This window comes from Alexandromys fortis, unplaced genomic scaffold (assembly GCF_014885135.2).
Source record: "Alexandromys fortis isolate MF-2015 unplaced genomic scaffold, M_Fortis_MF-2015_v1.1 scaffold_50, whole genome shotgun sequence".
Lineage (NCBI taxonomy): Eukaryota > Metazoa > Chordata > Mammalia > Rodentia > Cricetidae > Alexandromys > Alexandromys fortis.
In genome coordinates this window covers 8,735,720-8,763,374 of record NW_026067932.1, presented here as the reverse complement: position 1 = coordinate 8,763,374, position 27,655 = coordinate 8,735,720, and the positions used below count along the sequence as shown (strand labels likewise).

At 46.9% G+C, this 27,655-nt stretch overlaps 1 protein-coding gene across 1 annotated transcript in view; it reads right to left on the bottom strand.

Annotated features, from left to right (window-relative positions):
• Nucleotides 1-27,342, bottom strand: part of Stab2 (stabilin 2) — a 135,463-nt gene extending 108,121 nt beyond the window's left edge. Inside the window, exons 1-9 of the mRNA XM_050145546.1 lie at nt 26,992-27,342; nt 24,215-24,348; nt 22,154-22,269; nt 11,576-11,661; nt 10,589-10,658; nt 7,694-7,789; nt 4,981-5,106; nt 4,431-4,627; nt 2,649-2,782 (exon numbers count right to left, since the gene is read on the bottom strand). Of these exons, the coding sequence (XP_050001503.1) occupies nt 2,649-2,782; nt 4,431-4,627; nt 4,981-5,106; nt 7,694-7,789; nt 10,589-10,658; nt 11,576-11,661; nt 22,154-22,269; nt 24,215-24,348; nt 26,992-27,069 (1,037 nt within the window). The 5' untranslated portion in view covers nt 27,070-27,342. The remainder of the gene's footprint in view (nt 1-2,648; nt 2,783-4,430; nt 4,628-4,980; nt 5,107-7,693; nt 7,790-10,588; nt 10,659-11,575; nt 11,662-22,153; nt 22,270-24,214; nt 24,349-26,991) is intronic.
• Nucleotides 27,343-27,655: the final 313 nt, after the last annotated feature.

The window sequence follows — 27,655 nt, the reverse complement described above, 5'->3', positions numbered from 1 at the left end:
CCCCCTTCCTACTGGGTGTAATGAACAAAAGGAACCTGACTGCTGATCCAGAACATCGTCAACGTTCACTACTGCTGTGCTTTTGTGTGGTTGGAGTGTGAAGTTGCTGTTTTCACGCTGCCTTTTCAGCGTGTCTCCGTCCGGCCCGGCTTCTTTTTCAGCCAAAATGAGTTACGTCAGAGGAAGCTTCTCTCCTCTACCTATTGCCCCTTACTTCCCACCCTCACTGGGAAGTAGAATGGGAAGCCATACCCATCAAAAGAATGGCGCCATTTGCTCTTTTAGTTATAATAAAAATAGAGTGTAGGGGGGGGGGAATGGAACCAGCTCTTCATGGAAAGGTATAATGGTCTCTTGCTCATCAGGTAAGGAGACTGTGTTTAGAGTTCAGACTCAAGAAGAACTGAGCAGTGAGTGGCCGAGCCTACATTTGAGCCCCTTCTTCCCAGCTGGTGACCTCCTGTGACTGACAGTAAGGTCTGAGATTCTGCAGAAACTTGCCTTGTTGAGGCTTAAGTTTAACAAATCCTTTAATCCAGATTAACTATTGTACATCGCCCTAGGGCCATGTATGGCTTCTCCTTTTTCCAGCCCTGCCCGGCCAGACTTTCTATCTCGTCCTCTTTAAAGTGAAGATGACTTACTTTCCTGGGGAGGAGGAGGGTTGGGAAGCTGACACATGACACGCACAGCCCTAAAATTCATCGTTAGTTCTGCCGAACACCCTAAGCCCAGGTTATGCGGAAGTTCACACTGTTCTGTCTGTATATTTCTGTCTCTGTGAACATGAAGGAGAGAGATTCTATTAGGCGGTCTACTCAGACTTTCTAGCAGGGCAATACATGGGCAAGCTGATTGATTTATCTCTCACTTCCTTCTCCGAGGAAGAGCTGTGCCTATGTCCACACATATCTTAGGGGGCCGGTGTACCTCAGTGCATGCTGTGGTTAGCTGGTGTGTGCTATTTCTACGCCAGTCTCTGCCTAAGGAACAAAAAGATATTTTCATTGGTCCTGAGAGGAGAAACAGTCCTCCGACTTTACGGTTTAAGAATATCAGTTCCTGGAGGTTCAGTGCTGGAGTTGTGAGGTAAGCCCGGGAGCCCTGATATCCCATTCTGCTACTCCATCCGCATCTAGTGGATTTATCTACAGAGAGTGTGGTGATCATTAAATTCATCTGGGGAAAACCCTGCACACTCAAGACCCAATTTTAAAGGAATAAATCTCGAGAAAGCTGAAATGACTGGCCCCGGAAGCAAAGAAACAGTTCCCTGACATCGCCCTAGGGCCATGTATGGCTTCTCCTTTTTCCAGCCCTGCCCGGCCAGACTTTCTATCTCGTCCTCTTTAAAGTGAAGATGACTTGATTCAGTGTAACCATGTTTTTGAGACTACAGGCGAGGCACACCAGTCCTTCACCAAGCTGGTGGCTGTGAGAACTAAGTGGTAGAGAGATCGTCTGAGGGGGGAAGGATGTGGATGCTAGCTTCTGCTCAATTCCTGGTGAAAACACAACAGCCCGGCTTAGGGTTTGTACAACAGCATTTTCTCATGTTGTCCCTGCCACTTCTGTGTGCACAAACACGAGATGCCCCTTTCCAGGGGCACGTACTGGGTAGGTACCAAAGCCACAAGTTAACCTCAAGTTTCTTTGTTTTTTCTTTTCTCTCTGCTTCTCTTCTCTTCTTCCTTTGTTCCTTCCTTCCTTCCTTCCTTCCTTCCTTCCTTCCTTTGTTCCTTCCTTCCTTCCTTCCTTCCTTCCTTTGTTCCTTCCTTCCTTCCTTCCTTCCTTCCTTCCTTTGTTCCTTCCTTCCTTCCTTCCTTCCTTTGTTCCTTCCTTCCTTCCTTCCTTTGTTCATTCCTTCCTTCCTTCCTTTTTCTTTCTTCCTTCTTTCCTTTTTTTCTCTTTCTTCCTTTTCTTCCTTCCTTCTTTCCTTCCTTTCTAATTCCCTTTTTTCTTCTTTCTTTCTTGAGTCAGGGCCTTATTAAGCTACTTTGGCTGCCTTGAAACTTGCTCTATAGACAAAGCTGGCCTCAAACTCACAGAGATATGTTTGCCTCTGACTACCAAGTGCTGGCATTAAAGGTGGGTGCCACCATGCCCAGCTAAACCTCAGGTCTTTAAACTCTCCTCATTATTCCCCTCCCACAATGAAATTTGCCCCTGCTTTGGGAATTTACAAACAAATGTTTTCCCTCATGGTAAACCTCTTCTAAAACTTAGTATCCACAAAATAACTTCTCACGCTTATTCACTTTTTCCCCCAGTCTTATTCTGTATCACCCACAAGTACTGTCCCCAGAAGGCTGGAAGAGAAGGGTACATTAGTGGTCTAACTACCACAATCCCAACAACCATTTGTTTCCCCAGGCACAGTGGTTCCCTTTTGGATTCCCTTAAACCCAAATATTGGGCCAAGTCAATGCTCAGAGCATTCTCATCATCATCAGGAAGGAAATAACCATCACATTCACTGATTAAGCAGCTCTAGGGAACGCTTACTATGCTCCTTGCTGCCACTGCTTGCGTTGGAATAGATATAGGGCCGATTAAGAAATGCTTTCTCTCCTTCAAGGAGCCTACCACATTAGCTGGTTCTCACTTTCGCCGTCTGGGACAGACCTAGTGAGATGGAGGAGACTTACTGGGCTTGGCCTGGTGCGACCGTGCTGCAGTTTGCATTCTTATGACACGGGTTGTTTGATTCACAGACGTTGATCATGCTGCACCCCACTCCAGGTACAAAGTCGCGGTAATGCTCTTTACACTCGCAGTGAGACTTTAAGACGCAGAGAGAAGACCAAATTGGACTCTGGTTAGTTTCATCAGCTGCTATTCTTTAAGCTCTGTGTAATATTCTCCCACACAAGCTAACAGTAAACAGGACTGAAGTGTGAGCTTCCCCAAAACCCTTGTCAAAGTTTCCCGAAATTTAAGTAATGGTTTTATAACTTTCCTGTTAGAAAGCTCATAACTGTTGTGTGTAAAGTTTGGAGTTTTAGTTTTATTGTTTCCTGAACCTTAAACCCTGCCCCCCACAATTCCCTTTAGACAGTTTGCAGGTCAATAGAGGCTGTCATTCAGATGGGAGGCACGATTCCTCTAGAACACCAGTTTGCAGTGGAGGAGGAGACCTAGATGATCTCTAGAGAAACTTTTCGCTGTCACAAGAGGAGAACGGGCATATTAGGACCGAGATGCTGCTACGCACCTTATCCAACAAGAATGCTGCTTTTCAAAATATGCACAACACCAAGATAAAAAGTCCGAGGTGATGCAATGTCCTGCTTCTGTACAAAAACTGAGTTTTTCTCCATCACGTGTAGCAATCCTCCACATGGACATGATGGGCCGGCGTGGCCACAGTCAGCACCCACTAAATACTTGATGGACATGTCTTACAGGGGGCAGGGCTCTTTTGACTGTTCTCCCTCAGTAGGGTAGGTTCCAGGCCAGGGCATTTTTTTTAAAAAGTCACTTAAGGTCATAACATAATTCAGAGGGATGGTGTCTCGCCCTGGATACCCTCAGTCCCTACAACTTGCCAGTGCTACTGGCTTTTGCTCAGTTCCCATCCTTTTGGACTCCCAGGGTCTCCCTTAATCTAAAAAGATAATTCCGAGATCAGAGAATTGAAGGGGGATGTTGATTGATCCGTATAACTTTGGTTAAACTAATCTAGTCTAATTTTGAATCCTATCCACATCCTGTCCAGTGGTTTGGGTGACGAGGGCTCCTTTCTCTATTTCTGAACACATACATCAGTGTGGTGGTATTTTGGTTTTGCTTTAACAATAAAGCTTGCCTGAAGATCAGAGTGTGGAGCTAGCCACACTAGTTAGTCACAGAAGCTAGGCAGTGGTGGCACACACCTTTACTCCCAGCACTCGGGAGACAGAGACAGGCGGATGGCTGTAAATTCAAGGCCACCCTGGGCTACACGAAATTGATCAGTCTCAAAGAGAAACAGAATCAGGTGGGTGATGGCTCAAACCTTTAGCCCCAGTACTTGGGAGTCATACGCCTTTAATCCCAACACTAGGGAGGAGGAGGCAAGTGGCTGGGTGGAGAGACGAATAAAGGCAGGAGGAGACAGGAGCTCAAGGCATTCAGTCTGAGCATGCAGTCTGAGGACTCAGTAAAGGTAAGAACTCCTGTCTGACTACTGTGCTTCTCTGATCTTTCATCATTTTTTTTTTTTTTTTTGGTTTTTCGAGACAGGGTTTCTCTGTGGTTTTGGAGCCTGTCCTGGAACTAGCTCTTGTAGACCAGGCTGGTCTCGAACTCACAGAGATCCGCCTGCCTCTGCCTCCCGAGTGCTGGGATTAAAGGCGTGCGCCACCACCGCCCGGCTGACTCCAGGTTTTTAATCATTAAGACCAATTAGAAATTGTACTGCACATAAATTCCACGTGTTCTTAGCTCACCTGTCCAGGTCCATCGTATTTGCACACTGTAGACTTTGTAGAGCAGTTTCCAAAATTTGTTTGGCAGGGGTCTACCGGAAGACACACTTGGCCATCCCCGCGGTAGCCTTTTTGGCACGAGCAACGGTGCCGATTTGGTCCCAGGTAGGTACAACTCGCGTGAGGGTGGCAGACGCTTTTTAAACATGGGTTGATGGCTTGAGAGACAATGAGACAACGAGAGGTGGATAGTTAGCGTTCTCAGAGGCGGAGGAGCGAGAAACGCACCGCCAGGGAATGGTGGCTCAAATGTGTCATAGGCACAAAGGCAGTTGGGCCGTGTTCAGGAGGAAATGCAGACATCAGTCCCATTTGACCACCCTGCTACACCAAACAGATCACACGGGAGCATCAGGGACTGTAACCGTGAATGCCGTGCTGATGGCATCTCTGTGTGTGCTTGGTTACAGAAGCAGCATCGGCCAAGCTTTGAAGACCACCAAGCTTTCGGCCAGAGCTCTGTGTACCTCTCTCTGAGCCATACAGAAACACAGAGTGGGTTCCTACTCACGCTTGCAGTGTTGGCCGTCGCCTTGGTAACTGGGAAGGCATTTGCATTTGAGTTTGGTTTCATCTTGGCTGGAAGGTGAGCATCTGGAGTTCTCTGGGCAGAGCAGGGCCGCACACTCAGGGATGGCTGCATAGGAAAGCAACAGAAGTCCTCCCATTAGTAGGAGAAGCCGGTTTGTTTGCGTGTTTGTTTTGACACGGGACCTCTTGTGACTCAGACTGTGAAAACTTGCTATGTAGTCATATTTTTTGAATTAGGGTCTCTCACTGAACTCGGAGCTAGGAGCTAGGCTTGTAGCCAGGAAGCCCCAACTATCCTCCTGTCGTCGGGTCCCCCGATGCCTGAGTCCTATGTGCACAAGCCACACCCAACTCTGGGCGTTTGAAGTCAGGTCCTCAGTGCTTACACAGCAAGGTCTCTGATCCATAGAGTTGCCTCCCCAGCTCTGGGACTTACTTTTAACCCCAACAACCACTAACAGGATGGCTGGGCAAAGATACTATGTCATGTAAAAAAATGTAGCTTAAGCTATGGAATTATGAATGAACCCAGGCTAGCAGGTCTTACAGCATGGGTCAGGTACCTGTTTCCACTCTCCTTGTTTCTCCCAATAATTTAAATAATCCCAAAGTACTAATGGCTTTGATGTGGTTCCCTGGCACATGGCCTGAGGACCATTATGTTAAACCCTTGAAGTTTTTTTTTTTTTTGTGTGTGTGTGTGTGTATGTGTTTATTTCATATAGAAGTTTAGGATGTAGCAAAATTTATTCATCCAAGTTCAACATTTAGATTATTTCCAGCTTGGTTTTTCTTTTCTTTTCTTTCTTTCTTTTTTTTTTTTTTTTTTTTTTTTTTTTTTTACAAATGCTATGCCCTGGATGTATTGGTTTATGTGTTCTTATCTACCCATTCTCAGACTCCTCCCTTCAAGGTAAACTCCTAAAAGTCAGGCTACAGCACTCCTCCCCCAGCTGGCAGGAATCCATGCCTCCCCTGCCATTCCTCTCTGCCCACAGATGGTCATAATCCACGTGCAAACTTAGAAATAGAATGGGCAAGAAATCAAAACCGAACAAAAGCACGCTCCAGAGTGGCCATCCGACTTCAGTCTGGCGTAGTTACTTGTGGGCTTCTCACCCTGTGATTATTGCTGATTCTCATGTCTGATTCTGAGCATTAGCTGTTCCCTGGGTCTATTTTTAAAACTCAGCCATGGTCTTCACATTAGTAAAAGTGTACCTGCCATAAGAATCGCAAACATTTTTTTTTGTGTGTGTGCCAGTCTCTTGTTTAACTTTTGATTCGACAAAAATTATTTTTCGCTTGGAAGTGAATTTGACAGTGTTCTTCCTTGGGAGGTTTTCTGGGAGGGCCATCTGCTCCTACTGGGCCATGGCGGGTAGGGCTTGGAAGGAGGCTGGTCCAGGTCACAGAGGGCCCTTGGGAATGGCTGGTTTGCAGGGCAGTCTCCTCTGCAGAGAAGACAGAGCCCCGTTCCAGTGTAGAATTCCAAACTTTTCTAACCCTTTTGTTCCATAGGAGACTAAAACCCAGATGATGCACTGACTGAGCCTAGTGTCACAGGCTAAATTTTTTTTTTTTTTTTAAAACATCTCGGCTCCAATTCATCCTGTGTAAACTGCTTTGCCATAGGGCTGTAGTAGGCCTGGGATGGGGTGTGAAAGGCGGGGCGAAAGGATTTCGCCTTTCTAGAGAGAATTAAGTTTTCCCAGTAGAGGGCGCTGGCGCGATAGCGTAGCAGGCAGGCTTAGCTCTGGGGCAAAGGGTTCGGTGTGGAGCCTCTGTCGTATTTGCCCTTGCGGCAGCTAACAGTTCTCAGTGGGATGTCTGCCCAGGCTGTGCATCCAGAATGCACCCTCCCTCCTTAATGCTGCATCCTTGGCATGGACCCAGTGCTCACTCTCCCACACCCCTCCCCAAGGAGACGCTGAACACTCTAGGTGAACCTGCCCCCTGCACCCTGGCTCACCAGCCTCTCTCATCAGGTCCCTAGAGGGCTGCCCGTGACTGTCAGGAGACTGTGGACCAATGCTGACCTGGGCAAAACAGCCAATTTCTCTGCCTTCCGTGTTTGCCGTTCTACAGTGTCTCACAAGGCACGGGGATGGCCGCCTCCTTCCAGGTCCTTCCTTAGGACTCCAGGCGTCCCAGAGTTCTCTGAGGTTTCTTCGGCCAGCGTCCTCGTCTCCCACCATCTCCCCTTGTTTATCTCTCCCCTGCTCTTCATCTTCTAACTGGACCCGGCATCATAGACTGTTTAAATAATTTCCCGCGGATCTCAGTGCTTTGAACCCCCATGCTATCTGCCATTCTGGTGCCCTTGGGCAAGTCACATAGGAAACTGTTCTGTTGTGGCTATTCATGTGTTTCTGTAACAGAGCTTACTTTGTCTCCTTTAAGGACTAATTTACCAGGATAGCCCCTCTTGGCCCCCGAGCCTGAATATTTCCCTCTCTACTCCCTTCCCCGTTTTGCTGCCTCCTGCTCAGCCTTCCCACAGCACAGCTCTGACCACAACACCCTCCCTCCCTTTTCTCTTCTCTTTAGCTCTTTTTTTTTTCTTCACGTTTGCTTAATTTTTGGTCTCCTCTTACAACATTTGGCAATCCCTTCCACCACCACCCCCCACGCATGTGGAACACCCTTATCTCTTTGGTCTGGGGCAGCAGTGAGGAACCACAGTCACTTACGCTTGTCACACCTGGGTCCCCTGTATGCAGAGAAGCACTCACAGGTCCCGTCACCATTGAGCCCGCTGTTGCACACACCATGGACACAGCTGCACACTGTGGGCAGAAGATGGGGTGGGGTCATAGCTCACAGAGATGGCTCCTAAGGACCCAGGAAGGGTCATGGTCTCAGGCAGCCCTTCCGAAACTGTACAACGAGGTGGAGGAACCTTTCAGAGAGGCCCAGTTTGGATCTTGGCTTCATCTCTCTTTTATTCGAGTTGGGATTTTCAGTGCATGAGGTGGACCATAGCGCCTGCGCTAACACTGTTAAGAAAGGAAATGGATCTTCAAGCATGGTTCTCTTCCCTACTGAGCTGTTGGCTTCGCCTTTGGATAGCCCTACCGCAGGACTTAGAGTCTTGGTATGAAGAGCTCCCCCTGTTGGCATCTGACATCTCTGTAAGCAAATCTTACTTCTTGAAAGACAAGGGGCAATGCAAGGGTCAGAAAAGAAAAGTAACCCACTAGGGCCCGGAATGACTGTGTCCTGTCTTCTGCTCAAAACAGATGGCTTCTCAGCCCAGTGAGAGGCCATGGATGACCAAGGAAGGGGCTTCTATAGAAACGGTCAACCCTCCTGCGCCCAGCTGGTGGCTCATCTGTTATACAGTTTACTCTCCAGCCAGCCCCCAGAATACTAAAACCACGAAGCCCATTGTGTGAGGTCTCTGTGGCTACTGTGACAAGCCATCCCGGGGAGGAGCCTGAAACAGTCCAAGTTCACTCAATAGTTCTGGAGGTGGGAAGTACGAAACATCACATCAGATTAAAATCAACGTTGCGGAAAGGCTGTGTTTCTTCTGGAATCTTCTATTTCCTTCCCTAGATTCTAGACAAATCCCACGTTTGTTTCCAGGCTCATGACCCCTTTCTTCACTTCCAGGTGAACTACCAAGTTCTTCTCACACTTTTGTCTCTATGGTTACCTTCTCCATGCCCCCCCCCCCCTTAACCAGACTGCACTCACCTGTCCATCAACAATCTCGTTACACCAAACCGACTGGTTAGCAGCCCTGACCCCTCCACAACCCTATTGTCCTCTGTCATGTAACTTGATATGCTCACAGCTTCCAGGATTAGGACATGGCTCTTTGTGGGGTAGGGGTCATTGCTCTGCCTACTGTACATGTTTTTGATGCAGGTGAGTACATTTCATATAAGCTCAAATGAATCCCGATTACAAAGAGGTACTTGCTTAACGACAGCAAAAAAAAAAAAAAAAAAAAAAAAAAAAAAAAAAAAAAAAAAAAAAAAAAAAGAAACTTAGGAGCTACTAAGTTTAAAGTTTTCTGAACACCCCAAATTGCATCAAATCCTTAGTGTTCTGAGTCCGCATCTCTGTCCTTGACATTCTGCTCACGGTCTAACTGGTCCTGTCCTTGACCAGGTCCTTCCCAAGCTTTGTCTAGACGGTTGCAGTAGCATGCATCACGCGGCAGAGCCCCAGTCTGCTGCCGGCCCATCCGCCACTGCATTTTACACGTTTGATTTCTAGGTGTACAGGATGAATCTGGGTCGTTCCTTTCCTTCTTTCACGATTAGCCAGTAAACTGCCATGCTGAGAATACTGTGCTAGTCACGTGGTCTTCTGTCCCCTCGGCTCCTTTACCCAGAAAATGACGTCAGCTCCCAGAGGTGCAGGGGACTAGAGGAGATCGTGGGTGGGAAACCTCTCTTTAGACTGCCGGGCACACAGTAAGGGCTGATTTAGGGGTTACATAGAGAGAGCGGGTTTTGCGCTGGGCTCCCGACAAGGCACTGAGTATCTCTGGTGCTGGCAGCAGAGAGGAAAGCCGCCGGCGGATGTAACTCTGAACCACAACAGCCTGGTAAAGGAGCATCCTGGCAGCAGGGAGCGTTAAAAACAGACGATCCCTGGTAGAGCTGCCCCACTTTCAGGCAGGAGTGCCCCCTCCTGGGAGCAACACCCCAGCCGGTGAGACCACACCGGCATCCAGGAGAGTTTGCGAGCTCCTTGGGCCTTGTGTTGGGGCATCGCCAGTTGCCGTGGTTACCCATTCCTTCGCCCACCTAACATGTGCTTCCATGGGACACAGTAAGAACCTGGCTGTGTTGTCACCCCGAGGGGCTAGATAACAGTCCTGGAGCCAGAGCTCCGCCAGGGTTCAATCCTTTCACCTGTGACCTTTGGAAATTGTGCTTCTGGGCCAGGATAGTGTCACTGGGGTCACTCATTCATTCATTCATTCATTCATTCTCACACTTATTTGTTCACGAGGCTGACAAGAGCTGTGTCCCCTGCGGTCAACCCTATAGAAGCTGCCAGAGAGAAAAAGTCAATGGAGTTTTGCCTTCAACAAGCCCATGGCTCAGAATGAGGATGCCTTCTCTTCGCAGCCAGCAAAATATATTGTGGGACATGCCAAAGAACTTACGGGGCTGAAGTATTTATGTGTTTATAGATTTTCTTGCAAAAAATTTTCCGAGATGTGCCATATAACCCTGTGATCACCCTCCTGGGTGAATTCTTAGACTCCATGTCCTACCCCAGAGACACTTGCTCAGCCATGTTTATTGCAGCTCCACTCTCAGAGCGAGGACGTGGAACCAACCTAGCTGTCCATCAACACAAGACTGTGCAGTGAAAGTGTGGTACATATACACTTTCTGCCTCCCAAGCTGTGGGCTGCACCAACCTTCTCTCAGCTAACCCTGCACTTGCATGATCTTTGTTACAGCAACAGAAAACTAAGACAACCAGTGTCTTAAAACAATACAAATCCATACATCCCTGGAGGCCAGAAATAACCCCTGTTAAAAACTGAAGTAACCCTCCCCGGGGACTTGAAACCCTCACAATTCATTAAATGGACAAAAATCAGACAGACCTACCTGAGGAACAATTGGGCCCAAACACGTTGTCAGCTGCACAGGTTTCACAGGCTGTCCCACGAAAGCCGGCCTGCAAGACACAGGTGGGTGACAGCAGACTCAAGGCCAACCCGAGGAACTCCTATGCTAGCCAGAAAGCCCCTGGACATCCCACTGATGGTCTGGCCTGCATTTGCCTCTCTAATATGTCTCTCCCCTGGGCCTTTCTTTCCTCAGGCCGCTTGAGGTCTTCGTGTATGTCCAGCTCTGTTTTTGTTTTCTAAATTTTCTTTTTCTTTTTTAAAGATTTTATTTATTACATATACAATACAGTGTTTTGCCTCCATGTATGCCTGCATGTCAGAAGAGGGCACCAGATCTCATTTTAGATAGTTGTGAGCCACCATGTGGTTGCTAGGAATTGAACTCAGGACCTCAGGAAGGGCAGTCAGTGCTCTTAACCTCTGAGCCATCTCTAAATTTTCTTTTGCTAAAGGTCTAGAGCCCTAGAGAAGAAAGCCGCCAGCCCAACCATGTGTAAGCAGATGGTAAGTGCCAACAGCCTGTTCACAATCTTACCCAAGGGTGGCGCCAAAACACTTCCAGGGCTGTTCTGAAGGGAGATGAACTCAGTCCCCTTTAGAAGGGGTTGTGTTCTCCCACAGTTTGAGATTCACAAGTCAATTGTGTTAGATAAAGAAATCCTTCAAAAGCCACAGGCCCGTGGTCGGCCCTGGGTAGCCTAGCAGCTAACAGTAGCAAGATGTGACAACTTTGTACCCATAGATGGATTCATAAGATAGTTTTACAGGTGTGACCTCCTTGGATCAGTCCTCGGGTCGACAGGCAGATGTAAAGGTGAGAGGCCGTCTTGTTTCACATTGCAAATTCAATTTATTAACACTGTTTACTCTCAGCGACTTCTATTGTGGGGCTGCAATAGAGGTGGATTAAAGGTAGGAAGGAAGGAGGCAGCATGTCTGGGGTGGAGCAGCTCTCTGAACTTACTCGGCAGGAGCAGCTTCCAGTTCCTCCCATGCCTTCATCGCAAGTGCCTCTGCCATTGCACGGTGACTCTGCTCCTCCTGGGCATTCTGGAATCATCAAACAGACGAGATTCCTTCATTCATTCCAGACTGGGCAAATAAAGGCATGCTACAAAGGCATGCACCTACGGGCATGTGCCACTTAGTGTTAGTTACCAGGGACAAACACACACACACACACAAACACACACACAACAAAAAAACAACAACTGAAGATCCTGTTGGTCTGATCCCAAGCTGGAAGCCCCCTGGACCTACACAGTGAGTTCAAGGTCATCATGAATCACACAGCAAGATTTCTTCTAAAAACTGAGACCGGCCCCTGGCTTCCAATCTCTCTATGTCATCTCTTTTTTTTCCCTGTGAGTCCCTGTCACACTGCAATACAGCTAAGATGGCCCTCACCAGAGTCGAGCCCCTGCCAGCCCGATGCCTCAACTCCAGATTTGTCAGCTAAGCAAGCCTCTCTTTTTTATACAGTTAGGCTGCCTCAGGGGTTTGTTATAGTAACAAAACCAGACGGCCACATAGGGGCAGGACACGAATATCCAGACCACAGAAGCAGTTCTTAAGTAAAGTGACTTCTAAAGACAGAGAAAGGCTGTTTTCTGTAAGATGCTAATGGCTCTCTCAGGACGTTACTGTGATGGACCCTCATCGAGCAACCAGACAGGCCAGGACCATGACACAGGTGGCAGAAATGTTTGCACCCTGAGGGGAAAAGAAGCTGTCTGGTCCGTGTGACACCGACAGTCACTTTTGAAAATGAGATGCTGGTATATTAGTGTCACCTCTATCCCTTGAAGAAAAACTGAAAGAAAGGAAGGGAGGGAGCAAGAAGAGAAGGAAGGAAGGAAAGAGAAGAGAGAGAAAAGGCTTGTCTAGATTGTTCAGCCACTGGTAATGAGAGGGACTGGCGACTGGAATCTTCTGAACTGGGATCCCAGCTGAGCTTTGCTGACCACGCCCTCTCTCGCCTCAGCGTAGCTCCCTCCCGTCTGGCTCTGAGGTAAAGTTCCACGCTGTTCCCCTCAGCATAGTTCGTGTCTGGCTCTGAGGTTCCATTCCACGCTGTTCCCTTCAGCATAGTTCGTGTCTGGCTCTGATGTTCCGTTCCACGCTGTTCCCCTCGGCATAGTTCGTGTCTGGCTCTGAGGTTCCATTCCACGCTGTTCCCCTCAGCATAGTTCGTGTCTGGCTCTGAGGTTCCGTTCCACGCTGTTCCCCTCGGCATAGCTGGCGTCTGGCTCTGAGGTTCCCCCTGTTTCCCCAGCAGAGTGCTCTTGGGACTGGAAAGCTAGGTTACAGTAATGCAAACCTCTAAGATTCCGAGTGGATACTGTGATAGTTTCTCTCTTTAGGGTTGTCATGATAACAGTTAACAATGCTCAGGAAAAAAATCGAGGAAAGGAAAAGATAAGTGAGGGGATGCGTAGACCTGTCTCCGTCGGGAGGGAAAGGTTTGGGGCCTCAGCTGAGGTTGCTGCTCTGCAGATCAGCTGAGGACTGGCTGAGGGCGGCCTGTGCCCGCAGCTCCCCCTACTGGATATTTTCAGGATTTATTCCACACAGTCTAATTTTGAGAGGACAGATTGGTTTCCACTGGCCTCAATGGACAGGGAGGGCCAGATCGTAAAAGCAAGGTCTTGCTAAAGCTATTAACCTTTGCCTGAAGAAGACCAGCTGAAGATGAAGACGGAGAGGAGAGAGGCACAGAGATTTCTTAAGCTGGTACCACGAAAACCCTAGGGGCTTGTGTGTGTATCCACATCAGGCTTTTTCTAGTTTGCAAAAGGTCTCTCCTGGTCTGGGATAAGTCCATGTACCCCTGACATGGCTAAGGATGCCAGGGCTTCATCAGAGGCAAAACCTGCAGAGAAAACTTAAGAAAATACAAGTATATGGTCTGGTGAAGTGCTGGCCGCCAAGCCTGCGCCCGAGTTTAATTTCTGGAACCTACGTGGTAGAGGGAGAAAACGGATTCCTGAAAGTTGTTCTCTGAGTCCCACATGTGATTCACCACACACACACACACACACACACACACACTCACACACACACACACTCACACACTCTCTCACACACACTCACACACACACTCACACACACACTCACACTCACACACACACACTCACACACACCCCTCCCCACAATACACATATACATCCCCACAAGCACACACTTATACACATATACACCCACGCACATATTCACACACTCACAAACATATACACACACATGTACACACAAACACATACCCACACTCTCTCTCACACACATATATACCCCCTACTCCCACATCTAAGAAACATAAAAGATACAAGTTTATCAAACACCAAACCAAAGTAAAATTTACAATATTTGAAGCCAATAAAAGCGAGGCATGAGTAATGAAGAGAAAAACTAGTTAATTAAAACCAACAGAAAGGATGCCTGTGTCAGACAAAGACTGAGAAAATGACAACTCTATGCCGTATGTTCAAGAGGGACAGAAAGGAAAAGTGTGTTAGGGAGAGACATAAATAAAACCCGAGCGGAAAGTTTCCAGGCAAAAGCACAGCCTTTGAGTCAAATCCTCTCCAAATCATGGTTACTCGAACGCTGACAACAAAATGTTCGACCTACAGACAAACAGTAAAGACAAAAATGAAACAGAGGAAATACTGGACACAGCAAGGGAACATGAATGAGCTGTAGGACAATGTCCAGGGAAAAAGAGAAAAGACATGGAAATTTTAAATCCACATTTCCCAGACATAACGGAGATGCTAACATCCATTTCCCAGCACACAAAAAATCCTGAGCAAAGTCCACGTGATGAAACTCTCACACCGACACAGAACTCCTTAAAATCAGGGAGAACATCTTACAAGCAGTCAAAGTCAACGTGTGGATAAAGGAGTTGTTACCATGACAACGGCTTCTGCTTGTTGGACTTGCTTCCACCTAGAGGACAGTGGAATATTTATCTTTAAAACACAGAGCCACCGTTGCCAATCTAAAATCCCACCTAAAACAACAGTATATGTAAGAACAAAGGCATGACAGGGACTTTTTTTTTTTCAGTTATACAAAAGCTGAAAGAGAAAGGCCATTAGCTGGCCAGGAAGAAGTGAACTGTCAGCAGACAGAGATCTAGAGCCACACAAAGGGATGGAAGATGCCAGAAGGTGTCGTTATGAGCTTAGGTGTAAAATCGCCTCCCCGGTATTCTAAGCCATTTGAAGAATGGCTGGTGAAGGCCAGACTGTTGGTGCCGTGCTGGGGGGCTCTGGCACGCTGCTGGAAGGGGCAGCAAGCCTGGGACTCAGAGCCGAAGTGTGATGCTGAGGAGGCCTGGGCACAGGGTGGCGTGGTATGAGGGCAGGCAGCAAAAAATGAACGGCGTTTTTATACACACCTAGAAGCAAAGGCTTAACTCCCCTAACAAAACAGTGCAGCAGGTACGTGAATAGAGAAGACAAAGCGGGATTATAGGAGGTAATCGGAAGGACGACAAAGGAGACGAAGCAACAGAGTGCACACAGCATAGAGCGCAGGAAGTAGTGGGTGCCAGTCTGCCAGATTACGTGAAAATGTCGGAACACCTTAGCTGAAGGGTGTGGGCTACCACACTAGTTGACAACGGAAGAACTGGACCTGGGAGGTGGCTTGGTGGAAGAAGCCCTCACCTCGAAGAGTGAGGGCTGGAGTTCAGATCCTTTGAACTCACACACATGACAGAGACAGCGGCCTCAGGGCAAACTGGCTGGCTAGACTATCTGCAGGGGTGATGCCTGGATTAGCGGAGAGGTTCTGCCTCAGTGGTGGGGAGCAGCTGAGGAAGACTCCCAACATTTCCATCTCCACATAGCTGTGCTCACCCATGCAGACACCAGTGCAGACCACACACATGCACACACGCACACACGCACACACACACACACACACTCTAGGGGGGAAAGAAAGATAAGTTGTTTTTTTTTTTTTTTTTTAAAGATTAAGTGAATACATCCTGCTAGGGAAGAATTTTACTATAAGTAAATTATGGCTGCAGAATCTGTGAGAAAAATGTGCCTTAGAATGGGTGTGTGCCTCAGTGTCAGGTTAGGAGAAGGTAACCAGTGTTCTCGTACGTGACTGATCTTTCTTCAGTGAACATGGTGTCTTTTTCTGTAGTTTATACCACTGGCCTGGAAACAGTTCTCAGAGTCAGAAGTGTTGTTTGTTATGTATTTATTGTAGTGCACAGGTCCAGTTCCAGGACCCTGTTCACACCGGGCACACACTCACTCCTCTCCCGACGTGTGTATATTTAAACATTTCCTACCTTTGGTCTCTGTATCTTCGCATGTTAAGTGCTGTGCTATCACTGTGTCTGGAAAGAATTCAGTGTTTAATCAGCCATTTAGCAAACCAGAACTGTGCCAGCCAGGAGCCAAATGTAGTTTTTAAAAGGGTTTCTTTATTCATCTGCTTCTATTTGATGATGCTCCTGATATCTATCATCTACCTATCACTATCTGTGTTCATTCAATCAATCGACTTACTTATTTACTTATCATCTATCTATCCATCAATCAATCATCTATCTATCGATCATCTGTTATCTATCATCTATTTATGTCTATCTACTATCTATCTACATTTATCATCTATCTATCTATCATCTATCTATTATCTATCTATCTGTCTGTCTGTCTGTCTGTCTGTCTGTCATCTGTCATCTATCATCTATTTCCATCTCTCTCTCTATAATATATCTGTATCTATTATGTATATATGTATGTATGTATCTACTATCTATCTATAATCTATCTATATCTATCCTCTCTCTCTACCATCTATCTACCTGTCATCAGGCATCCGTGTAGTTATTTATCAATTATTGTGCATCTCTCTCTCATCTATCCATGTACGTTTTTGGCACCGAGGTGGAACTCAGGCCCTTGTGTGTGCTAGGAAGCCCTCTGACGCTGATCCACACTCCCAGTCCTTGCCTTCTGTTTATTATTATTATTATTATTATTATTATTATTATTATTATTGTTGTTGTTGTTGTTCTTATTCGCCTTCTAGATCCTGAACATTGCATGCCTATCCCCTGCAGCCACCATGGACTGGTTATTACTATCATTTTATCTGAAAGGAAACTGAGGCACAGAGGGTCAGATAATGAAGCCATACAACCGTGAGCTTTCCAGAGGACTCTGGCTGGTTCTGACTTTAGCTGTGATGACCTCTCTGCATGGCTGTTTATGACCTTTCCCTAGTTTGCGGGTTTTTCCGAATCACCGACTCAGCCAATCGATTCATATACTGCTTCTTGCGTGCTTAGTGTGGCTTTCTCGGCAGGTAATGGTTTATTTTTGTGTTTTCAGGAGAAACTAAAATAAGGTTTAGCCAGGACAGAAGGGACCAACAGGCAAGGCTCACTTCTAGAGGAGACTCGGTCAGGGTCGGTTTTTAACGGGTGGTCTTCCATGGCTCAGGCCGTTCTGGATGTTTGCCTTCAGCTGTGCTGAGCATGAAGGCCAGGTGGAAATGTTTGTCCCTTAGGGGCTTTCCTAAAGCCCCAGCATCAACCACTCTGCAGGAAATGAGACATTTTTCTCTGTAGGAACTACTTTCTCTTGGTCCAGCTTATGGCTCACTAGTTTGAACACTTGTTAGGTAATGTGTCCCCCACAGATTCGGTGTCAAATCCCTTACTTCGGTGTGATAGTGCCAGGGGGCAGGGTGTTTTGGAAGTGATTAGGCAGGCAACAGGGCACGGGCAGGATCTTCAAGGTCATGACCTCCTCTCCTGGGATCCTTGTACAACTGATTCCTCACACGTGTGTGTCAGTCTCTCTTGCTCACCTGTGATGTACAGGGTTGTGGACTATGGCATACGTGACCTGAGGCAAGCCTAACCTATGCGTGACTATGAGCAGCATACAGTAGGTGATCAATAAATGCTTGCTTTTGATGGGTTGGCCAATCCTGAAAGGGGCTTTGGAAAAAAAGGTAGCAGGAATATGGGGGTATAAAAAGCCCTTATTTGATAGCCTACGTGGGATCTTTCAATGACACATGAAAACTACTTATTAAAGCAAAAGCAAGCATTTATTTCTTGCATCTGAAATCATTCCGCATCACCTGGGGGTCCCACTGAGAACAAGAATAGCAAAATTGGCCTTCTCAGCAACCCTGCCTAAGAGAGCAGGCATAGAATTCGCTTCAGGGGCACATTTTGTGGTGTCTTGTGGGGCTGAAGCAGCTGAGGAGACAATTTTAGGTCATTATCACGGTCTCTTCGGTCACTGCTGGTGGGTGGCCTCTGGGTCAAGGCTTTTATTGTTAACTGTCAGCAAACCACCAGCTGGGCTGTTGCCTTAAAATAAGATAATGCCTTTCCTGCCCAGCAAGAGACAGGGCCTCCCTGGAGCCTTATCTCCTAAGGGGTTTTTGAGCCCAGGCGGCTTTAGCTCGCTGAGCAGCAGTAGCTGAAGGCACGTCCTGATATTCCAAACATCGCTCTAGCTGGAACTGTCTGCCTGGAAAACAGACGCCGCCAGGAGCTCAGCATTATTTATCCCGCAGAGCTTATACAATTTGTCAGAAGAGAATGGCTCTTGACCCACAGATCTGTTTTGTACTTGCACAGCGTGTGGTGCCTAGCAAGGTCTATGGAGCGGGAAGGGAACTAGGGAGTGTAAACAACAGGGCAAAAACCGGTCTCGTGGAATATGCTGAGCTGGAAAGAGAAAAACTGAGATCCTTTCTCCTTTGGGGGCTGAAGAGATGGGTCCACGGCTAAGAGTGCTTACTGCTTCTGCAGAGGACCTGGGCTCTGTTCCCAGAACCCTTACCTGGGTGCTCACAACCACCTCTAACTCCAGTTCCAGGGGGATCCAACACCCTCTTCTGGCCTCTGTGGACATCTACATGCATGTGGTGTGCATAAATTCTAACAGATGAACACACATGCCCGTATAACACATATAACATACGAACACGCATACACATACAACTAACCAAATCTTGAAGAGGCCGTTTCTCTTTGAAGTGGATTGCTAGGATCACAGCCAAGCTTTGATGTGTGTGACTCCTCTGCCCACGTTCAAATTCTGCTACTTGAGCTGTACAAAAACTTTGCATTCATGACTAAATTTAAAAAAGGGTGGACTCCATACATTGAGACAATGGGGATGTTCTATCAGGAACTCACCAAGGCCAGCTGGCCTGGGTCTGAAAAAGTCTGGGTCAAAACTGGTCTCGCTGAACATAGCGGACAAGGAGGACTACTGAGACCTCAAGAACAATGGCAATGGGTTTTTGATTCTACTGGACCTATTGGTTTCGTGGGAGCCTAGGCAGTTTCGTGGATGCTCACCTTACTAGACCTGGATGGAGGTGGGTGGTCCTTGGACTTCCCACAGGGCAGAGAACCCTGATTGCTTTTTGGGCTGACGAGGGAGGGGGACTTGATTGGAGGAGGGGGAGGGAAAGGGGAGGTGGCGGTGGGGAAGAGACAGAAATCTTTAATAAATAAATAAATAAAATTTAAAAAAAAGGGTGGACTCCATGTCAGGTAGGATATTAGCTACTCAGTGCCAAACACGGTGGTGCATGTCTGTAAGCTGACCAGCCGGGAGGCGGAGGCACGAAGATTGCCTGGGCTTCAAGGCCAGCCTGGGCTACACAGTGAGGGCTAGGATAGCCTGAGCTACAGAGCGAGATTCTTTTCCAATGTGATTAAGTTTCCTAGTTAAAAATATGATTATCTATTCACATGTCTGGAAAAGTGGCAGCAACTTTAATTAGGATGAATCAGTTAGAATTAAAATAAAAGCGTCGTCTCTGGTAGGAAGCTATTTTTCCCCTCGGTGAGAATGCATGCCTTATTCTCTTATTTTTAGAAGATGATGGGCAATTTGGTTTTCCCCCCCTACTTTGCTTTTGGTGTTTTCCGAGCTTGCAGGACTGGTCAGTTATCTCCAGAACCAGACATGATAGAAGCACTTCCCACAGTGAGCCAGGGATGCTGCAGATGGATGTGGATATGCTTGTCACAGCGTAAAGGAAGCGGGAACCCCATCTGCCTCCAACGCAAGGTCACGGGGGGTGGGGGTGGGAGCATGCTTCCTCAGACTAGAGGGATGGGCATGGTTAAAGCAGGCGGTAAAGGAAAGGAATTATCTTCTTCCTGAGCTGAGGGAAGGAAGGAAGCCTTTTGTGACACTTGGCATGTTTGGGACGTGAAGATAAAGGGCGTTACCCTTTGGCCTCACTAGTGAACAACAGAATTGATGAGAGGCATCCATTTTCATGTTTCGCCTCTCTGGCCATGGACCTGCTCTCAGAGGAAATGCCTGAGCATTCACAAAAGAATTTTTATTTATATTTATTTATTTATTTATTTTTTAAGCACCGTTGATCCTGGTGGAGAACCCTGCCGTATTTGCTAGCACATGGCACAACCTGACAACTGCTAAGGATCTGAGTCCTGCTTGCAGCGCGTGTTGTAGAGGATGCCAACAGTGAATACGAGGGTTCAGAGATCGGAACCATTTTATTTATTATTTTAAATATGCATTTTAAATATTCTCTCACGTAGCCCAAATGTAGTCTGCCATCTTTCCATTGCACATGCCGTACTTACTTTCCTGGTCCATCTTAGACAGGTTTGTTCTTGCCCACTCCATGTCCGCTCAATAATGACATCGCTTTAGTTCTTATGAGGCAGAAAGGCACAAGCGAATATAAACGCTCTTCCTGGTCTATCAGGAAGGCGATGAGAAGTGGATACATGGTTATGTCTGGCACCAAAAGCCATCCTTGAACTCTGAAAGCGTGGGAAGTACCGTAAAGATAACCGACTTAAGCACTCGCGTCTGATACGTTAGCTCTCCGGAAGTACGCAGTGCCACAGGCGGGTCTGATGCTGGCTATAACTGCAACCTGGCATAGTTTAGATTCCCCTGGGAAGAGAGCGTCAGTGGGGGACTGTCCACATTGACTCAGCCTTTGTGCTTGTCTGTGATGGGGGGATTTTCTGAAGCTAATCAGTGTGGGAAGAGCTGGCACCCTGTGGGTGACACTATCCCGTAGGCAGGGGATCCTGAACTGTCTAAGACAGGGGAATAAAGCTGAGCACAAGTAAGCGAGTGAGCACATACAGAGCTCGCTCTTTCTGCTCCTGACTGCATATTTGATTAACTATTCGAGTTTCTGCCTTGACTTCCCCACAATGATGGGTGTAATCTGGAATTTTAAGATAAAGTAGATTCCTTTCTCCCCCAAATTGCTTTTTTGTTAGAGTATTTTACCATGGGAACAGAAATAAAATCAGAATACAGAGTAAGGCTGGACTAGAGCAATTCATAGAATGGCCGGGATGTCTAAATCCCAAAGCTTTATCTTTCTAGGGAAAGAAACACACTCCAGGCGTTGACTAGGGAAGGTGGAAAAAACAAGAGCGGAGTCATAGACACCCCAGGTTCCTCTTCCCTCTTCTTTCCATAACAGGCTCTGTTTTAGGTAGAGGACAAGAAGGAAACAGGAGCCTTTGGGGCCTGGTGTATCACTTAGCATCCTCAGCCTGCTTTCCTGTACTAACCAGTATCACCTGTCCAGGGACGGCACTGCCCATAGCGGGCTGGACCCTCTCACTTAAATTATCAACCAAGGAAATTCCCCATAGACTTGCCTATAATAGGCTGATCTGTGGAAGGCATTTTCTTAGTTGAGAGCCACTCTTTCCAGATATCTCCGGCTTGTATCAAATTGATGAACAAAATGAACCAATCAACCAACCAATCAAAACATCCCAACGGTATGCATATGATTTCCTATAACCCCATACACAGTTATCTTTATACAGTTTCTCACACTATGTCTTTTAATGTCAACATTATAGTTTTTGATATATAAAATCTTTGGATGTAAAATTTTAGAATGCTTCATGGCTGGTTTTGATCATGGGTAAAGACAATGGCAACATTCTTTGAGACGCTGTGATGAAGCTTCTTCTTAAGAAAAGTTATGTTTGCTGTCATAACTGCCCAATGCTCTTTCCTCGAACATTGCCTTTTCATATATGAACATACATACATATATTTTATATCTACGCATAAACATATGATCTCCATGATACATGTGTGTATGATATATATATATGTTTTTCCAATTGTATCTTTTTATGACTTATAAAAGATCTTTATTTTCTTTTGTTCTTTCATTGTCTCCTTTTCTCTTTGGAGACAGGGTCTTGCTATATATCTTAGGTTGGTGTAAAATTTGTTTTGCAGCCCAGGTCAGCCTTGAAATCATGATTCTCTTGCCTCAGTCTCAGGAATTATAGGAATATGCCAGTAGGCTTGGTTCCAAGGGATTATTCTTAAGAGAGCTCACTAACTGTAGCAAGCAGATTCCTGCCTAAAAGCTGATGGGGAAAGAGAGATGTTCTACATGTCTCGAAATCATATACACATTCTTCTATCACTGGCCTTCCTTCCTGTCATATTTCCATGAACTGGAGAAGCAAGTTTCAAAATCCGAAGATGGTGTCACTTACCCATGCAGTCTGGGCCCCAGTGGCCTGGGCAGCACTGAGGTTGTAGGTAGTCCTTCCTACATATATGTTGGCATCCCGGGACAGACAGAGAGTATGCATTGATCTCAATCGAATACCTTGGAGAATTACAAGCACATGCATCAGTTAACCCATGAATTCCCTGAGGGAGAGCATGTTTGCCATGACTCTCCTCTACTATTAAGAGCCTACCAAGTTCAAGGTTAAAATTACGTAGCTTCTTACAAAGAATGTTTTGTACTCTTCTGATAAGGGCCAAGAAGAGCACTTGGTTGTATGCACCCCAGCTACAATTATTACTACCACACACACACATACGCACACACACATCACATGTGCACGCTTGCACACATGTGTGCACACTAAGATTTTTCATGGATGCTGCTCATTTTAGAGTGGAAGACTGGCCTGTTGTTCATTTATGCCAGAACAAACAAACAAACAAAAAACCTGATTGGCTCTTGTTTTATTTTACTTTGTACTTTTGATGTTTTAAGGAATCACTGTATAGAGGTATAATTAACATACAAATGCTGAACCTTTTTAATGCATACAATTCAGTGAGCTTAAAGGTCAGAACACCTGCAACACGTGACGTCAGCACTTAGAGGTCAGGACACTTGCCACACCATGACATCAGCCCTTAGAGGTCACGACACCTGCCACGCCATGACGTTAGCCCTTAGAGGTCAGGACACCTGCAACACCATGACGTCAGCACTTAGAGGTCAGGACACCTGCCACGCCATGACGTCAGCACTTAGAGGTCAGGACACCTGCCACGCCATGATGCCCTTAGAGGTCAGCACACCTGCCACGCCATGACATCAGCCCTTAGAGGTCAGCACACCTGCAACGCCATGACGTCAGCACTTAGAGGTCAGCACACCTGCCACACTATGACGTCAGTACTTAGATGTCAGGACACCTGCAACACGTGATGGTCAGCCCTTAGAGGTCAGCACACCTGCCACACCATGACGTCAGCCCTTAGAGGTCAGGACACCTGCAACACGTGACGTCAGCACTTAGAGGTCAGGACACCTGCAACACGTGACGTCAGCACTTAAAGGTCAGGACACCTGCCACACCATGACGTCAGCACTTAGAGGTCAGGATACCTGCCACACCAGAGTTCTGGATCAGAAGTGACCTTCAGGAATGTAATACAGACAATCCAACAATGCTAACTTTTTCTATTTTCTATCTTACACCTTTGGGTTCTAGTTAGTATCAGGCTTCACAGCTTATTAGCAAAATAAATACCAGACCCAGGGCTTAAGAAATTTATTTTGCTTTTGAGACAGGATCTTGATATGTAGGTAGCTAAGGCAACCTACAGTTGTTCAAATTAGAATCCTGTTTATCTATCTATCTATCTATCTATCTATCTATCTATCTATCTATCTATCATCTATCTATCTATCTATCTATCTACTTATCTATGGTGTGTGTGTGTGTGTGTGTGTGTGCGCACGAGTGTGTAGGTATGCACGCGTATGCTTATGTACTGACGCCAGGACAGGATGTCAGGTGCTTTCCTCTGTCACTTTCCAACTTGTCCCCTTGAGAGAGGGTCTCTCACTGGCCTGGAAACTTGCCATTTGGGCTAGGCTGCCAGACCAGTCCAGGGACCCATCTTTCTCCGACTTTCAATGCTAGCTCACAGGCACCTGTAGCTAGACTTGTTTTTTTAAGTGGGTGCCGGGGGTTTGACCCCAGCTTCTCATGCTTGCGTGTCAACTGAGCCATCTCCTAGTTCTAGAACCATTTTCAAATGAATCTAGACTCCAACAAAAATAGAAGGGCAAGAAGAGTGTGTATGTACAGTACAATTTTGTATTTAAACGTGAGTCAATAATCATAAAGATTCAGACTCAAGTCCATAGATTATGAGTTACCTAAATTGGGCTCAGTATAGTCTTAGAGCAAGAGAGGAATCCTGGAGCTGCTCTGCAGTGTGTGAGACAGAATGTTCTAATTGGGAGTCACAATTCTTAGGGTACCAAAACACAGACACGGTTATCTTCTCATAATGCGTACCTGCAATCTCGAACCCCGAAAGAGTCATTGGTAATCTTGACGTAACCAACTGGACACTTGACTGCAAAATTGGCCGAGCAGGCTTGGCACTCCGTCCTGATCATTAGAAAGGACTTCTTATCGCACCTTTTCGCCTGTGAAAATGCAGCAAAGAACACCAGTTCCTGTTATCAGAGCCTTGCGAAGTATCTGGTATGACGGCTTGTCTGCCTGCTTCGTCTCAGTACAGTCGGGAGTGGCAATGAGGTGACTGACGTCAGCTGGCTTTGTAGCGTGTGATTCCACAGAGCATGCATCTGACTTGAATTCTGGAGTGTCAGCACCTAGGCTTTGATCCGCCTTTAGGGACTGCTACTTTTTGTTTGAAAGGCTTGCTTCTTATCTGAAGGATTTGGAACCTTTGCAAAAACTTAGTTACAAGAGAGAGCTTGGAAAACCAAGATGTCTTGAAGCTGAGAATTGCTTGGGCAGATGGTTTTCTTTAAAACGCTCCAGAAATTGACTTGCTAAGAGGTGTAAATTGTAAACAATAATTTTGTATTTTGCAGCAACGGGCTCTTAGTTCATCAGAAACTGAGTTCCCTGCTGTTTGGCTAAACCTAAAATTCACCCCGGTGGGACCCTTTTCTTCCACGGACCCGGGCTAAACAGAGTGCTGACATGACTTATCTGGCATGAGTGCTGGGATCAGTGATCAGGGAGCAATGTCTGCCATGGCTGAGTGTGTGGACGTGGTACAGCTTGGGCTAAACACATGCCCCATGCCTCATCTGGAACCTGGAGCCGTACCAGGCAGGGGAATATCACTGCTTACCAAAAATGAGGAACCTGAGCTCTCTTGCAGAGGGCCCGTTTCAAGTGGGCTAATGTGACAGTGGGTTATTCAAGACCAGTTGTTCATAGATCGATTGTCTTCAAGGACATTATTTCTGATACTATTGCTTCCCCAGGAATATCTGCTGTGGGGCTAGGGTTGTACTAAGGGCTATGGGTCACAGCTCTCACTGCAGGGGTTGTGCGGTGCGGGCTGAAGATGGTTTGGAATACTCAGGGACTTGTCCAAGGTCACACATGAGTTATCAGCCTCTCGATTCCTAACTAGCCCTCTCCGCAAGCACCCAAGCAACACAGATAAACAACCTCTACTTTGACTAAAAATCTTCCATTTGGTGATTACTGTGACCCACTGTGCCCCTGGCTGTTACTTGTAGAATACACAATACTCCCTGTAACTGTTGTGGCATGGTTCAATTTTTCTAAAAGCAGGGTTTCATTTACACTGGAGTTTCTCTTTGGATAGATGGATACGTTGAGGTCATATTGGTTTTTCCTTCTTAATATGTCCAATTTGATTCTCTTTTAAAGACATTCTTTGGGCTGGGAATGTGGGCCAGTTCATAGAATACTGGCCCAGCATGCCCAAAGCCCCGGGTTCAATCCCCAGGACCGCATAAAACCGTGAGTTTGTGACACAGGCCTAGAATTCTGTCACCCAAGAGGTGGAGGCAGGAGGATCAGACATTTAAGGTCATCCTCAGCTACATAGCAAATATGCAAGATATTTTTTTGCAAGATATATTTGTCCGGCTTTCAAATTACTGTTTTCAAATGGAATGACTCATTTTATAAACTTAAGCCAACTGAAGAAGAAACTCAACTTTGAACAGTAGTTAAGGCCGGGTGCCTGCACAGAAGCAAGCCCTCTCCACATTGAAGCTAACGGTGGCAGCATTTTCTCCCCTTGGCAGAGCTGTGTCTTGGGAGCGATGGAAACTTGGAGGGGTTGACTTGCTTGCTTAAGGCTGGCGTAGTGGACAGCCCTGGGCCCCTGCTATGCATCCTGTGAGGTAGCAGATCAAATGGACCCTTGTCTAACTCCTGAGCTAGAGAGAAACACATCGTGTTAGCCGCCAAGTTCTCCGGAGAGAGCCCTCAAAGCCCATCCGTCTGCTGCTGAGATCAGACACTCCAATCCCATCTTAAAGTAAATCACCTGAGGTTTCTACTCACTGAGATTCAACCTCATCCTGCGATGGTACCTGTGTGATCCTGGGGTCCCCTAGTACTGATGCAGTGAGTGAGGCCCCCAGAGAGGTCACCGTGGTCCCCCACTACAGTCTGAGGAAGGCAGAGGTCACTGTGGTCCCCCACTACAGTCTGAGGAAGGCAGAAGGCACCATGTTCCTCCACTACAGTCTGAGGAAGGCAGAGGTCACGGTGGTCCCCCACTACAGTCTGAGGAAGGCAGAAGACATCGTGGTCCCCCACTACAGTCTGAGGAAGGCAGAGGTCACCGTGGTCCTCCACTACAGTCTGAGGAAGGCAGAAGGCATGTTGCCAGTACCTGATGGGTTTTGGAAATGTTTCTCATGCTCACTTTCATCAACAAGACACTATCAATCTACCCTGGAATTCCCCTGGGCATCTGCCCATAGCCGCGCTTGGCTGGTACATTTGGGAAGAGGGGGTGTGAGGTACCCACAGTGATCAGGTGGTCCAGACAAAACCCAGAGCACACAGCTCTGCAGGAAAGAGAAGCGTCAGGACTAAACTCATAGATTCCAACTGCAGAGTCAGCACAGCAGATGAGAAAGAGCCAACTCAGTCCACCCCAGGAGGAGAGCATCTCACCTTGAGAATCTTAGTCTTGGAAGTTTTCTTTTGATTTTTATGAAGTCCAGGCAGGGCTTTTTGCCCAGGATTATGCAAGAAAACAAAACCATCTAAAGCACAGTGTGAAAATTAACAAGGAAAAAACGCAGGAAAGTTTCTCTTACCAGTCCTGTGGCTTCGGCTGGGGTGCAGGTATTTTGCACAGCCAGCCCCAGGAAGAGGGGGATTAAAGGTAGCAGCATCCTGAGCAAATGCTGGTTCCTTCCCTTGCCGGGCCAGGTCGGGGCAATTTAGCTATTTTACTTTGCTTTTCTGAGTGCCTGGGGAACTCTTTCTCATGTCTGTGTCTACTTTTAATTCCTTTCCTTTCCCTGGTCAGAAAGCAAAGGTAGCTGAGGCCTGGCTGACGGTCCACAGGAGCTTGGTGGAAGCGGCCACTCTGAGCTGTATATAAGTCCTGGCTGAGTGACAGGATTTCCTGAAGGGGCTGAGGCAGAGACCCAACTGGGATTTCTGTGCCTTGCGAAATTCCCAGGGATGGAGAGTTCCCTCTCCTATTGCTATGCCTACTGGACCTGCCTGCTGCCCAGTCGTCCTTTCTACACCACACCATGAGTCATTCTGGGCCTGTCTGTTCCAACACGTAGGTTCAGATTTTCTGTAGGGAGAATGTGTGGGCATGGCCAGGTATGGAGAGAATGTTCCAGAAGCCTGGCCCCTGCCTTGGAAGATGATGGTGTCCTCGTTCTCCCGTGGCTGTCAAAATTCATGTTGGTACCGATGGTTGGGTTCTCATCTCTCCTCTTCTGCTCTTCAAGGTTATTCAAG